Below are 15,217 nucleotides of genomic sequence, written 5' to 3'. Positions count from 1 at the left end.
AACTATCGAAACTCTTCAGTGTTTCGCTGCCATCGCGTGGGCGCCCAATTATTGCCTTCATGTTTTTATGCATTGCGGGTGACCGCCCTAGCTTCTCAGGAGTGTTTATTTCACACAGGCGCCGAAGACAACAAGAATCATCGAAGGGTTTTAATAATAATATTTTTAAAAAAATAAAAATAGCTCGTAAACTCCACACCACAAACGCCTTTCAGAGCCTCTCAAACAGATTTAGCCCGCATTGATTACAAAGCGAGCAGGACGCTATCACTTGGGCGGGCCTTCGCTCCCAGAGGATGATGGGAATTAAAGTCCTTGTGCCACTTTCCGGCACCTGATGGGTACCAAGCGCTCCCAACACCGAACTACAGTTTCCATAGATTTGCGGCACGGCGGCGAATCACATCCGGGTGACAGGAAACGACACTTTCGCCCCCCCCCCATCATCAGCTCTTCCCTACACCCCCCCCCTTCCCTCTCGTTCATTTTGCAGCTGCCCGATTTGCGGGGCAGGGGAAAGACCATTCTGCACCAGGAGGAGGTGGGGGAGTCTCGCTTTTTGCCCCTCCTGCCGCAGGGAACAATGGAACCGTCTAATGATCGGGGCAAGGAAGACCCCGTGTCTGGGTTCTGATCCGGGGAGCCGCAGCCCATCCCGCCCGCCTTTTCCCCATCCTCTTCGGCCGCGGATTTGCTTCATCGCTCTAGAAAGCCTGTGTCTAAAATTCCCGGTCTTCTTAGCTAGTCTATACCAGTCCCTTAGAACTCATGCTGCTGCTGCTGCCTCCTCCTCCTCCTTCTTCTCCTTTGGAACTCACTGCCTCTTGATTGCTCGCGCAAAGTTCTTGGAAGAGAAGAGCGGAGGAGAGGAGAACCATGATCCTTACACGCATCAAGCGTTGGGGTTTGCGCCCCTTTCTTTCCTCCTACCCACTCTCCTGCTTCCCTACCCCCTGTCCTGATTTCTAAGTTGGCCGGTTGCCCCTGCTCCTTCCCCTGCCTGCTCAACTTCCTTGTAGCCGGTGGGGATGTCGCGATCGCCAACTCCTTCCTCCTCCGTCTTCTTCACACGGTCACGGAGACCGAAACCGTCCTAGATCTTCACGGACACAGGGGGGAAGATGTTGCAAAGTATTGGCCTGACTCTCCTGGTCATCGTGGCTACCTTGTTTTTTGTCTTGCTCTTCATGCTCTGCGGTGAGTAGGAGACCCGCCCTCCGAGACCAGATGCCTTTTCCCCCTAATATAAGATTTATTTATTGTTTTCTTGGCCCATTTCTCTTTCTGAGGATTGTTTGATCCATGCCAATGGAAGGACATCAGACCGCATAATCTTGTAATGCGTTGCGAGTGCCCACCTGAGTGGAGAGTTGGAAAATTTATTCCTCAATCCAATAGCAAAAATAAATACATTTTACCCGTGGGGAAATGTTCTGAAAACAAGTCCCTAAAGGGATGTATTTTAATACTTGTCACTTAATAAACAGGATTTGGCCAGTGGTGAGATGGAATTTCATTTGGCTTTGTGAAGATGAATTGTGTGGATGGTTAAGGTGGTTATTGGAGAGTTTCTGAAAAGACACATATCTAAAGTATTTACTGAAAGGCATGAGTCTTACCTAGTTGCTGAAGACTCAGACCTGGCAAATTTTGAAGCATACCAGTTAATTTACCTTGCATTTATGGCAGTGGTCTTTAAATGTGAAGGAATAGTGTTAATTTAGTGCCAAGGGCCCCAAATAGTGTGGAATAATAAAGTCATGTTCCAGGCTATTTCTAAATACCTTTGCGTGGTTATTTAACAGCCTTCTTCAATCTGCTGCCCTCTAGCTGTGTTTCAGATGTAACTCTTTTCATTCCCACCTACCATAGCAAGACTTGATGTTAGGCTGCTAACAGACAGTTGAGAGTTTGCAACTGTCAAAACAATTTTTTGCCCAGGGCTGTAGGAAATTTTCTTCTGCTGCTGAGCTCCACTCAGGCAATTTTTAATGCAAAGCCTGCCTTCACCTGGGCAGCACTACCTAGGATAATTTTGCATGGCATTGGACATATATTGATGGAAATCCAGAATGAAGCAGTGTGGGCTGCCATTTCTATTATGTTTTGCTTCTGAAAAGATGCCAGCCACAGCTGCTGGAAATTGAACGACACCACAGCTATTTTTATCCCGGAAGCTCATCATTGTTTCATTGATGTAAAAGCCTTTACCAGAAATGTTTATGGGTTTTACATAGGAGACAATAAAGCCAGCATGAAATTACATATATAGATGGTGTGACTTGGGAGTCCTGTTAAGAGGAGGTATTTCTTGGAGAAAGGGGAAGAAGAGAAGAAGTCATGAACAGCTAACATGGGACCTTATGTGTCTTTGCATTAATGTGAAGTTAGTCAGACCTTGGAATCGGATAGGATCTGCTCTTTGATGGCATGGAGTTGAGGGAAGGTTTTATTATATACAACCTTTACCAAAATGTATATTTCTGTCCTCTTTTCTATTTCTCCATATTTATCCCCTTTCACCTCTTTCATCAACTGTTCTTTCCCAGGGATGAAAGAACGGTTTCCTTAGCAACATATTAATGACCTTCCGAGGAAATTAAGATGAAATTAATGGAAACCTCGACTGGTTCCAATGGAAATTTGGTAGTTGTATATTAGAGTATTAGACTGCTCATCCTGTGACCTAATTCCCACACACATCTGGAGGGTTAGTTCCAGATTGGAAAGGTTGATCAGTGGATAATGTGATGTCATTACACCAAGTTATATTAAAAGGGTTAAAAACTAAGCCATGACATATTTTGACTAAGGCTTGCTAAATATGCTTTAAATGACTGGATGATACTAATGAAAACCAAATAAATGACATGTATGCTGATGGATACTTTCCCCATCCAGAAAGAACATTTATCTGAATAAAAGACATGCTTCATCCAAATTCATAGGTTCGCTGATTTTCCTATGTCTCAGCTAAACATTTAGTGTTGGAAACATCTGGAGGACTTCTAATCAGATCATCCAGGATCCAGATTGGCCTGTTTTTTGTTTCTATTCTCAGCCCCCTTAAGGACCCCCCCCCCCCAATTAATTGCCTGGTTTTCAAATGACTAGAGGAAAACCCAGATCCTGCTGTGAAGTTCCAGAGGAGAATTATCTGATAAACTTTATTTACCAAAGTTTGTTTTGTTTTAAACCGCAGCTTGCCATTTCTAATTCCTTTCTGCTGGATTTTTAAATGTATTGAATTGAGTGTTGGAGTTACTTTTTTTTTTCCTCCTAGCCTATGATAAGATCTTATGCGCCAGGTACAAATGCTTAACTGATTCTAAAGCAGTGACAAGAAAACTTAGAAGGAAAGTGTCCTTCTCTAGACATGTAGCTTTTAAGACTGATTCTCACGTGTTCTGCCTGAGGATTCCTGATTGTTGCAACAGCAGTGGTGTAGTGAAGTTTCAGCAACTTGGCTTTGATTCCTAGAGACTGGATAGATAGAAAAATCCTTGCTTTCTTGGAGTTTGTATCAGGAATAAGCCATATCTTTTCTAGATCCTCATCCGGTCTGAGCCAGTCTGGTGTAGTGATTAAGGCATCAGGCTAGAAACCAGAAGGCCATTCCTTCTAGTGTTGCCTTGGGCACAAGCCAGCTGAGTGACCGTGGGCCAGTCTCTCCCTGTTAGCCTTAAGAAGCAGGCTATAGCAATCCATTTCCAAAAAACCATACCAAGAAAACTTCAGGAACTTGCCCAGGCAGACACATGGAGTCAACACTGCCTCAAAGGCACCAAAACCAAACATCCATTTACATCTTATGCCCAAAGTATGTGAGCTTATGTTTGCAAATCATTTCCTCCAAGGAGCAATCTGTTTTTATGTGACCCAGGACTAATGGATTACTTCTTTTAGTACATGGTGTTTTATTCATCTCCATGTAAGTCTCTAAATCTCACAAAGAAGCCAAACCTTGCTTGCCTAAAGAATGACTGCAGTTCATCTAGAAATGTGCAGATTTATTTGCATCTTGCTTCTTTATTACCAATCTTTTCCTAGATCCACAAATCTTGTTCTATATTTGTTGACAGAGTTGTTTTCACTTTATCTGCCATTTCTCCACAGCTTTACATAGTTGAATGTTTGTTTGTTTTTACCTATGGCTGGTGCTTTTCTATTTAGCAGCTGTTTCAATACTTGTCATATCTAATCTTTAATTTAGTTCATGAATATATTTCTTGACAAATGTTTCAGTTATTCTATAAACTTGTTTATAAAGGGTTTCAGTGTGGTTCCATCTTCCTTTATTTAATCTCATTTGCTGGTATCAGATCTCTTCAGTGGTTATTGTTGGAAGCTTGTATTTTAGCTATGGATTTTCTTTCTTAAGAAAAAGAACGTGAGAGATTTCTTTTATACATTATTCCATTTGTTCACACTCTTGACTGAGATAGTGTTCCTTGCCTTTTCTTGATATTGAAAGTTAATGTTCAGTTGTCCTACGTTCTTCTCTCTTTGAAAGTTAGGATAGATAGGTTTAGTTTACTTTCACAATATCACATTTCTTCATGTAGCTCATAAGATTGAATTTCACGCAAGTGTATGAAATCTGTTCCTTACATTGATTTTTAGTATTACCAATAGCACTTCTATCCCTCTCTAAGTGATTTGCAAAGTCAGTATTATTGCCCTCAACAATATGGGTCCTCATTTTACCGGCCTCAGAAGGATGGAAGGCTGTCAACCTTGAGCCCTGTCAGATTCAAACTCCTGATGTGAGCAGTGAGTTAACTTACAATACAGTAGTCTAATCACCGTACCACCACAGTTCTTATAATCTGACAATATATTTTCCAAGTCATAGCTTACTTGCATGCATACCTATTCCCTTTAATTTTCTATATTTAGCTCACATATTTGACATCATTCATTATCTCTTCCAGAGATTGAACCAGAGCTGACTGGATTATGTTTGTCTTCCATTTCCTCTTATGCAGTTGATTTGGTTTCAGTGATAGCAATAGAACATGATGTCCAGGTTTAGAATCTGTGTTTTTCTTGCCTGGCAATAATGAATTATCTTTGCAGAAGTCTAACCTGTCTCCTGAGACTGGGTTTTATCTGATGCATATCTCTCTATCATTCCAGATTCTTTCATTTCTCCAAATTCTTGCAGTTTGTCTTGTTGTTATGCAATGCAAGGTTAACAAAGCCCCCCTGATCTCAGATCTAATTCAGGAGGGGACCACGGACGTTATGGGCATTACGGAGACCTGGTTGGGCACGGAAGGGGGGGTTCCCCTAGTGGAGATGTGCCCACCAGGTTTCCGAGCATTCCATCAGCTGAGGGCCCAAGGTAGGGGTGGCGGGGTGGCGGTTATTATTAATGAAAGCCTGGAACCGAGGGAGACCACTGTACCTCAGATAGCTGGTTGTGAATCCCTCTATGTGAAGTGGGGTCGTAGGACACAGGTGGGCTTGTTGATCACATACCTGGCTCCTTGCTGCGTGACAACAGCCCTGCCCGAGCTGTTGGAGTTGTTGGCCGGATTGGCAGTTGAAACCCCTAGACTGTTGGTCATGGGGGATTTCAACTTGCCATCAACTGGCGTGGCATCCTCGACGGCTCGGGAGTTCATGGCTTCCATGACGGCCATGGACCTGACTCAATTAGTGGACGGCCCTACCCACATCGGGGGAGGCACTCTAGATCTGATTTTTGTCTCTGGCCAGTGGGCGAATGATCTGATTTTAAATGATTTAGTTATCGAGCCTTTGTCATGGTCAGATCATTCTCTTCTTCGTCTGGACTTTCGGACCGCTACTCACCACTGCAGGGAGACGGAACCAATGCGTTGGTTCCGTCCCAGGCGCCTGATGGACCCAGAGAGGTTCCTGACGGAGCTTGGGCCGTTTTCCGAGAACCTGGCCCGCGGCACGACTGAAGAACTAGTCGTGGCCTGGGAACAGGCCGCGGCTGGAGCTTTGGACCATGTCGTGCCTTTGCGGCCTCTGACCCGCCGCAGGTCTCAACCAGCTCCTTGGTTCTCCGAGGAGCTGAGGGAGATGAAACGCCGGAGAAGACGCCTAGAGAGTGCCTGGAGATCCAGCCGTTCTGAGGCTGATCAGACACTAGTTAGGTCCTATAGTAGGACCTACCTAGTGGCATTGAGGGAAGCGAAGCGTTCTTACGTTTCCTCCCTCATTGCATCGGCAGATAACCGCCCAGCTGCCCTGTTTCGGGTTACCCGCTCTCTCCTTCAACAGGAGGGGTGGGAGGACCCATTACAAGGGCGTGCCGAGGAGTTTAACGGTTATCTATACGATAAAATCGTTCAGCTTCGGGATGGATTGGATCAAAATTGGGTAGATCCAGGCGAGAGTTTCAAGACTCGTCTTGTTGAGACCGTTTGAGATACTTTTGACCCTGTGACTCCCGAGGACATGGACAGGTTACTGGGAAGGTTGAATGCCACCACATGTTTACTGGACCCGTGCCCCTCCTGGTTGGTGCTGGCCACGCAGGAGGTTACACGAGGCTGGCTCCGGGGGATTACAAATGCTTCTTTGCGGGAGGGGGTCTTTCCCGCTGCCTTGAAAGAGGCGGTGATGAGACCTCTCCTCAAGAAGCCTTCCCTGGACCCAACTGTTTTAGGAAATTACCGTCCAGTCTCCAACCTTCGTTTTACGGCGAAGGTTGTAGAGAGTGCGGTGGCATGTCAATTACCCCAGTACCTGGATGAAACCGTCTATCTAGACCCGTTCCAGTCCGGCTTCCGGCCTGGATACAGTACGGAGACGGCTTTGGTCCTGTTGGTGGATGATCTCTGGAGGGCCAGGGATAAGGGTTATTCCTCTGCCCTGGTCCTATTAGATCTCTCAGCGGCTTTCGATACCATCGACCATGGTATCCTGCTGCGCCGGTTGGAGGGTTTGGGAGTAGGAGGCACCGTTTATCGGTGGTTCTCCTCCTACCTCTCTGACCGGTCGCAGACGGTGTTGACAGGGGGGCAGAGATCGACCCCGAGGAGCCTCATGTGTGGGGTGCCGCAGGGATCGATTCTCTCACCTCTCCTGTTCAACATCTATATGAAGCCGCTGGGCGAGATCATCAGTGGTTTTGGGGTGAGATACCAACTGTATGCTGATGATACGCAGCTGTACTTTTCCACCCCAGGCCACCCCAATGAAGCTATCGAAGTACTGTCCCGGTGTCTGGAAGCCATACGGGTCTGGATGGGGAGGAACAGGCTCAAGCTTAATCCCTCCAAGACGGAGTGGCTGTGGATGCCGGCACCCCGGTACAGTCAGCTGCAGCCGCGGCTGACTGTTGGGGGCGAGTCATTGGCCCCGATGGAAAGGGTGCGCAACTTGGGCGTTCTCCTGGATGGGCAGTTGTCTTTCGAAGACCATTTGACGACCGTCTCCAGGAGAGCTTTTTATCAGGTTCACCTGATTCGCCAGTTGCGCCCCTTCCTGGACCGGGATGCCCTATGCACGGTCACTCATGCTCTTGTGACCTCTCGCTTGGACTATTGCAATGCTCTCTACATGAGGCTCCCCTTGAAGAGCACCCGGAGACTCCAGTTAGTCCAGAATGCAGCTGCGTGGGTGATAGAGGGAGCGGTTCGGAGCTCCCATGTAACACCCATCCTGCACATACTGCACTGGCTGCCTGTTGTCTTCCGGGTGCGCTTCAAGGTATTGGTGACTACCTTCAAAGCGCTCCATGGCTTAGGACCAGGATATTTACGGGACCGTCTACTGCCATCTTCTATCTCCCAGCGACCGGTGCGTTCTCACAGAGAGGGACTCCTTAGAGTGCCGTCAGCCAAGCAATGTTGACTGGCGGCCCCTAGGGGGAGGGCCTTCTCTGTGGGGACTCCTACCCTTTGGAATGAACTTCCCCCTGGACTTCGTCAGCTATCCGACCTTCAGATCTTTCGCCGCGAACTTAAAACCTATTTATTCCATCTAGCTGGACTGGCTTGATTTTAAAATTTTAATTTGTTTTTATGGGTTTTAAATTTTTGTAAATTTTATAGGGTGTTATTGTATTTTAAATTTTGGCCAATTGAATAAGTTTTTTAAGGGGTTGTTCTTAGTATTGTATGTGTTGTGCTTTTTGTATTTTATTTTGGCTGTGCACCGCCCTGAGTCCTTCGGGAGAAGGGCGGTATACAAATTAAAATATTATTATTATTATTATTGTCATAAAATTTATCAAAATCTTCTGTTGTGTTTCCTGCAGGAGAGCATGCGTGTTAACAGTAACATTCCCTGGGTTTCCACTAATAGTGATATATACAAGCCCATCTTTTATTGGATTGTAGGCAAATGCATACTTAGCAATGCCAATTGGGGGGGTGGCATTTTTTATTTTCTATTCCTTTTTCCAAGTTTGACCTAGATGGTGACGATTGGTTGGTTTTCCTCACACCTCCAGAACCCCTATTGTGAATTGCTGTTAGCTTTCCTCCTTCCCCTTTGACCTTATCAGCAAAAATAACCCCTTAGAAGCTCTTGTTCCTTCCAGATGTCTCTCTCAGGCTTACTGTGCCTTCCACCCAGGGTGAAATCCAGCAAGTTCTAGAGAACCTGTAGCGGAAATTTTGAGCACTTCGGAGAATCAGTAGCGGAAATTTTGAATAGTTTGGAGAACCAGCAAATACCACCTCTGGCTGGCCCCAGAGTGGGGTGGGAATGGAGATTTTGCAATATCCTTCCCCCAGGAATGGGGAGGGAATGGGGATTTTGCAGTATCCTTCCCCCAGGAGTGGGGTGGAATGGAGATTTTGCAGTATCCTTTCCCTGCCACACCAACCAAGCCACACCATGCCCACCAAGCCACGCTCACAGAACCAATAGTAATTTGGATTTCCCCATTGCGTCCACCATAAATGGGGGCCCGACAGTCTATCCTCCCTTGGATGATCGGAGCTACGTGGGGCTCCTCCCTTGAACATTTGTGAACCTAGCTGGAGGATCACTCCAGATTAATATAATTCTAATATAATGGGGAGGAGTTGGGGGAAAAAACTGCCAGTGGGAATTCTCCATAATTACTATAATTAATTGGGTTCATTGAGATAGCTTTGTTTCATATTTTACTATTACTTTTAGAGTTATCCTTGATTGCCTTATTCGAGAGCTTTGATTCTTGTCAGGCCAAAGAAGAGAAGAACACTAAAAAAAGAATAAAAAGGAATAGTTAAGAATTTACAGTTTTGAAAGGTAGAAAATATGAGCTTGATAAAAAATAAATACTGGTGAATCCTCCCTTTGTTAATCCACTCCTACTCGGTTGACTAATCTCAACATTGCAAGATCTGATCTGATGTATTGAAGCTTCGCAAATACACCCATGACCTTAATATCATTTTTTTGGTGAATTCAGTTGTGAAACAGATGCAGCTCGTTTACCTTGATATTTAATGTGACCTTCGGTTACTTCAGAATTGCCTCACTGGAAAATTGAGGATTGCAAAACAACTTGGCAACTGCATTAAATACTGAGCTAGAACAACTACATTATTTTTTTGGATTGTATGGCCAGAAGGTTAAAAAAAAAATACCCCCAAGAAATTGTTCCTTTCTTGATCAAGCTGTGCTAAAAAGGAACTGCCACTTTTTAATTCTTACAATCAAAAAATAAATAAAAGTCCAAGGTTAATGTGGCTCTGGTAGATCAGAACGAAGCTCATGTAATTAACGATAGAGTTTCATCACAGTTGTGCAGTAAAGTTTCGATAGGTTGCTAAGTAAAAGATTTCCTTATTTCCTTTGGTGATTCTTCTCATGCCAGTCTAGATTTGATTATAAGAACCGGAGTATATATCCAGCACAATTTGGTAATGGCATGTTTCTTAAGCCTACTTGCTTCTTATGGTAGATCAGTTGGAGTGTGCGTATGGTAGGAATAATGTTAATGGAAACATCAAAAATAAAATACTGTATTTTTCGGTGTAAAGACGCACCTTAATTTTGGGAGAGGAAAACAAGAAAACAAGAATTCTGCCTAGCAGAGCCATACCAGTCTACTTGCCTTTTTTTGGAGCACACCGGTCTACCTTCTTTAAAAATAGAGGCACCGGTCTACTCGTTGCCTTTTTTGGGGAGCGCACCGGTCTACTTTCTTTGAAAACAGAGGCACCGGTCTACTAGCTGCCTACAGCGCTGATCAGCTGTAGTGTGGCCCTTTGAAGCACTGCGGCAGATGCAAAACCGTTTTCATGAGGACGCACCGAGGCCGACAACCTCCGAAGGATGGGGGGGGCAGCAGATGGGTGGGGCTACATTCGGTGTATAAGACACACGCAGATTTTCACCCTCTTTTGGGGGGTAAAAAGGTGCGTCTTATACACCGAAAAATATGGTAGATGGAATAAGCACCTTTTCATTGATATACCAAACTTTTTAAGTTTGCCCAAAAGAGACTGTAGTAGAGGTCTTAGATTGGAAATACACCCACTGCATGCACCTTGAAATGAGGCAGTCCAGGAAAATAGTCTTAGCGTTTGTTCTGTTGAATGTATAAATTGGCACAAGTTTTCTTTGAATAGCCTGAAAATCAAATACTAAGTGATCATGATTCCCATACCTATGTTGCAACAATTGCAACATGCAGAGTGATTGGGAAGAGAACCTTGTATGGGTAACAATTACGTCCTTTTGTGGGGCGGAGAGAGAAAAGAGATTGGAGATCAGTTGATCAACCTCTACTTCTTCCTGCAAACGGAGATCTTCACATGGGCTGGGTTTGTGCATTTCACTAAGCTACAGATCTTTATTTAGAAACCACAAAATGGCTGGCTTCATATGCAAGCCACATTATAACCGAGATGGTTAATGAAGGCGGTCACTCTTAAAATGTTTTTTATGTTGTAGAGGGGTAGTAGACTAGATGACCAATTTAGTTAGTTAGCTCCACGCCGCATGCAACGTTTTCTTCCAGTCCAAGGACAGTGACAGTCACTTTTTAACCTAATTTGTTCAGCATGTCACAAGCCTAACTAAAGCCCAGTTTTACCCCAAACATGCTCGCGTATTCTGTGCAAGCTAGAATAACTACTCTAGAAACAGCCTTGGCATGCCAACATACTGTTGCCCATAACCCACACGTTAGGAGGTATATGCTGCATACGCACACGGACTTTTCAATAAGTCACTTATGAATAGGAGAACAATACGGTCGCTTTGGATTTGCTGGCTCTTACACTGGCTATCCTTTTTTTCTTCATAATTTTAGTTGCCTTTTGTTTAGTTGCCATAATGTTTACATCCGGATGAATACAGTTTACCCTTTGTTTTCTCCTTTATCCATCTCTCATTACAAAACCTCTCTTTTATGGATTCCCCATCCATTGGCATTCAAAAAATATGCAGGGGTTGGGGGGGGGGGGTTGCCTGTTTTTTGTTTTTTTGTTTTTTTGAGATTGCAGGTCTCTTCATCTGGCAAGACTGAGCTGAAAGTACGTTGAGGAGCAGCAAAGAGGAAAAGGGATGTTATTGATGCCAAAAAAGATAAACCCATTCTGCCTCCTTTCTTTAATCTTTTGATGATAATAATTCTATTAGTATTATTATTATTATTATTAAGGGCTGTGTTTTTACTAAGGAGCATAAGACGGCACACATTCTTTCCACCAAAATAGCATTCAAAAAGCCCAGGAGCATGGAAAGAGGGCTGAAAGAATGCTGACCCGATGACCTTATTGTTATGAGACTATAACCCAGGCGCAACTCCCAGGCTTGTCTCTTCAGCAATTAGCTCTTTAGAAATGATCTCACCAATTCATAACGGGAGCATTTTCAGTCATTTTTGAAGGCGTCCTTATAGTGGGATCTTTTTCTTCATTGTCCCTTCTGCCTCCTGATCCTTGTTTGACCATTTTATATAAAATACTTATATGATTAAAAGAAAAATGTTAGTTATACCTTTGTTGCTAACGTGTGGTAGATAAAGGTGGAGATTTGTACTGGTATTTACTTGCTTATTTACTGACTAGGTTTACCTGTCCATGAATGTAATAGATCAGTAAGACTTAAATACATTATTAGCTGGCTGATAAAGGAAGTGTAGACCAGGGATAACACAAGCACTTAGACTTATATACCGCTTCAGAGTGATTTATAGCCCTCTCTAAGTGGTTTACAGAGTCAGCATATTGCCCCCAACAATCTGGGTCCTCATTTTACCCACCTCGGAAGGATGGAAGGCTGAGCCAGTGAGATTTGAACTACCGAACTGCTGGCAGCCAGCGCTCAGCAGAATTAGTCTGCAATACTAGAATCTAACCACTGTGCCACCATTGTTCTTCAAAAAGAGAGAAAGTAGAGAGAAAGTGATCAGTGCACAGGCAAGGTTTTTAATCCACAATAGATTTTTAGTTTTGCGTTTCCAACTTAATAGTGGGTTTTTTTGTAACTTTACTGAAGATTGACATTTTTGTACTTGCTTGGACAGTGTTATTTCTCTATGAGTGTGGCATGCACTGGCATCAACCCCTTGTTCATATTGTGCTGTGTATTTTGAACAGCTGTGGGGTGCAACACTTAAACGTTCCCTTTGTTTTTCCTGGCAACTCTGTAGGTTGGTGCGTGGTCTGGCAGCTCTTCTTATCCAAGTTTAAGTTCCTGCGAGAGCTGATTGGAGACACAGGATCCCAACAAGGGGATAGCGAAAATGTAGAACCAGAAGCTGAACGGGATGCGCTGCTGCTCACGCCACAGAGAAGTAGGCAGAAACCTGCACGTCAGCGAAAGGGACCGGCCGAAGAAGCAAGCTAAAATGAAATGCCTGGGTAACTTCCAAACAACCGACAAGCAACGTCGGTTAAATGGTTTGTTTCTACTGATGTCCTAAGCAAAAAACCCAAACTATTTCCAAAGAAGTTCAGAGAACATTTTTAAAAAAAACAAAAAAACAAAATGGCAGTAAGGAAGAGAATGAAAAGCAAGAAGCATCTTACACTTTCTGGGCAGGATTATGAAGAAGAGAAGTACAGAAGTAATTTTCTGTTCCACTTCGATTATGCCTAGCTTTTGCACAAGGGTGAACATGATCAACTGTTGGCTAATGACATCTTTATAAGACTACTACTAATAACAATTAACCTTTGCTCTTCGTGTATCTGTTTTGTATAGAAATATGGTTCTTTTATGAATGAACTCTGGATATTTCCAAGTGGTGTCACCCTCCCACAGGATAAGGTCCGTATAGAGGCTTCATCAATCAACTTAAACATAATCAGGAAATGAAATTTGGCATTGGATCATATGTCTGTTTTCAAGCTTCTTTAAAAATGAAAAGCATTTTGCCAGATTAGCACCTAACTATAAATGTTTAGGGAAATCCCGTCTGTTTTTCCTTAATATAGAAAAGAGGAGCATCTGTTACAAATCCTCATCCGAGGACCATTTTTTTAAAGAAATTAATCAGTTGGCTTTAAAATGGACCTTTTTTCCCCCTCGTTTGCTCTTTTTTTTTTTTTTTTTGCACCAAAAATCAACTGAAACTAATTACCGAACTCCGATGTAGCTCCAGGGGTTATATTTTATTACAGTCTCACTGTTGTGCTTAATGGTTTGACCAAAAACTTTGTAATTAGTGTTGTTTTTCCAACTTGCCCCTTTAATAGCTACGTCTGATGAACACACACAGTTCTGCTTGAATTATGTATAAAGCAGCCCAGATAGTAGCATCAAAGCTGTAGCTAAAACTGAACTAGAATATATTGACTTTGAACTTTGAATTGGTGCTAAAGAAGAACGATCATGATTATGACACCTAGCTTCTTCTTGGGACTCCATGGTGCACTTTTGTTGAACGTTCTCGATGCTGTGCTCCAAATTTTTAATTTTGCTGAGCAGAATGTGTAGAAAAATCTCTTAATAGTTCACAGTTGCTAAAAACAAACCCTCCTGATGCCTACCGTTGATGGCTCCATTCTCTTGAAAAGCTTTTTTGACCTTTGGAGGCTTAAATGTGGATGAAGAACTTCATTGATTTTATTTATTTTCTAGTAGCATTTGAGTAGGTAAAATGGCTTTTAACGATCTGTTCAGTATTGACAAGCTCACAAGTGGATTTGTAGCTTTTTCCCTTCCTCCCCATGACATCCTACCATTCAGCTCTACGCAGTGGTTGCCTTATTGTTCATCTTTTTGTGTTCTTTGCAGCATATATCAAACAGGGTTTAGGATTGTTGTAGTATTTGTCAACTGGGCTTTTGCCCTTAAAAAAAATTAACATGCAATGCTCAGTCCTTGAATACAAGATCTTACCAATAAACATCTGTTTTTTTTGTTTTTTAAAAAAACCACTTCTAGCTGTACATGGTAGAAGCAAGTACTTGAAATAATGCCAGTTGTATTCAGAGTAATTGGACTCAGGTTTTCTCACTTACCACAGACACTATATTTGCCTTACAGGGTTTACATGCTGACATGACATGCTTAATAATGTCAGAGGTTTGTTTTGCACCTCAAAAACGGTTATAGGTACCATTTCTGTTTATCAAAACAAATAACCAATCTTTTATTCCTCTTGGAATAAAGTTTGCAAATGTGAATTTTGAGATTCTAATCCGATGGGACAAGTTAGATGTAACTAGGGAGAGGTGGACCACCAGCTATCTCAATTCATGCCATGGTAGAGTTAGGGTTACTTGTTTAAGTGTGAAGATTTTCTTTGATTCAGTAAAGTAGAATAAGTTAGGGAAGCTCTCTCTCTCTCTCTCTCTCTCTCTCTCTCTCTCTGTGTGTGTGTGTGTGTGTTTGTTTCAAAGGGAAACCAGGAAGCCACTTCTTCCTGACATCCTGAGATACAGCTAACACTGTCCCACAAGTGATGCTGCTGGGTACAACTTTGGTACAAATAATACTGCTTCCCAGAATGTACCACTATATTAACTATGTTTGCACATTATATATATGCTAGATAGAGTCTTTTCCAAATTAGGTAACAAGAAATCTGTCAGTTTTCTGTCTACATAATCTTCCGTCACCTGGTGATGTATAGCCATTAGAAACAATTAAAATTAAAAAGTCACAGATCGATTCACAGATATGTCCTTACTAGTGAACTTTGATGAGCTCATAAAAGGAGAAAGCTCTGGGGACAGGGATGAAGGCCTTTAGTTTTCTTGATGCCAAATTGATGAACATGTGACATCGGTGATATCTGCAGGGCAGGACAAAAAAAAATAAATAGCAATGGCAGCTG

General features: G+C 43.1%; 1 protein-coding gene across 1 annotated transcript; it reads left to right on the top strand.

Moving 5' to 3' along the window:
- The first annotated feature begins 454 nt into the window (after window positions 1-454).
- Window positions 455-13,606, top strand: SMIM13 (small integral membrane protein 13). Its single transcript, XM_058177776.1, has 2 exons — window positions 455-1,197; window positions 12,584-13,606. The coding sequence occupies exons 1-2, from the start codon at window positions 1,122-1,124 to the stop codon at window positions 12,778-12,780; spliced, it is 273 nt and encodes a 90-aa protein (XP_058033759.1). The 5' UTR covers window positions 455-1,121; the 3' UTR covers window positions 12,781-13,606.
- Window positions 13,607-15,217: the final 1,611 nt, after the last annotated feature.

This window comes from Ahaetulla prasina, chromosome 3 (genome assembly GCF_028640845.1).
Source record: "Ahaetulla prasina isolate Xishuangbanna chromosome 3, ASM2864084v1, whole genome shotgun sequence".
NCBI lineage: Eukaryota > Metazoa > Chordata > Lepidosauria > Squamata > Colubridae > Ahaetulla > Ahaetulla prasina.
Note: the sequence above shows the minus strand (reverse complement) of the source record. Positions and strands in the feature narration are given on the sequence as shown.

Coding starts and splice junctions, on each gene's coding strand:
- SMIM13 (XM_058177776.1), top strand. CDS start 1,122: ATGTTGCAAAGTATTGGCCTGACTCTCCTGGTCATCGTGGCTACCTTG. Junction 1,198..12,583: donor CTTGCTCTTCATGCTCTGCG/GTGAGTAGGAGA, acceptor GCAACTCTGTAG/GTTGGTGCGTGGTCTGGCAG.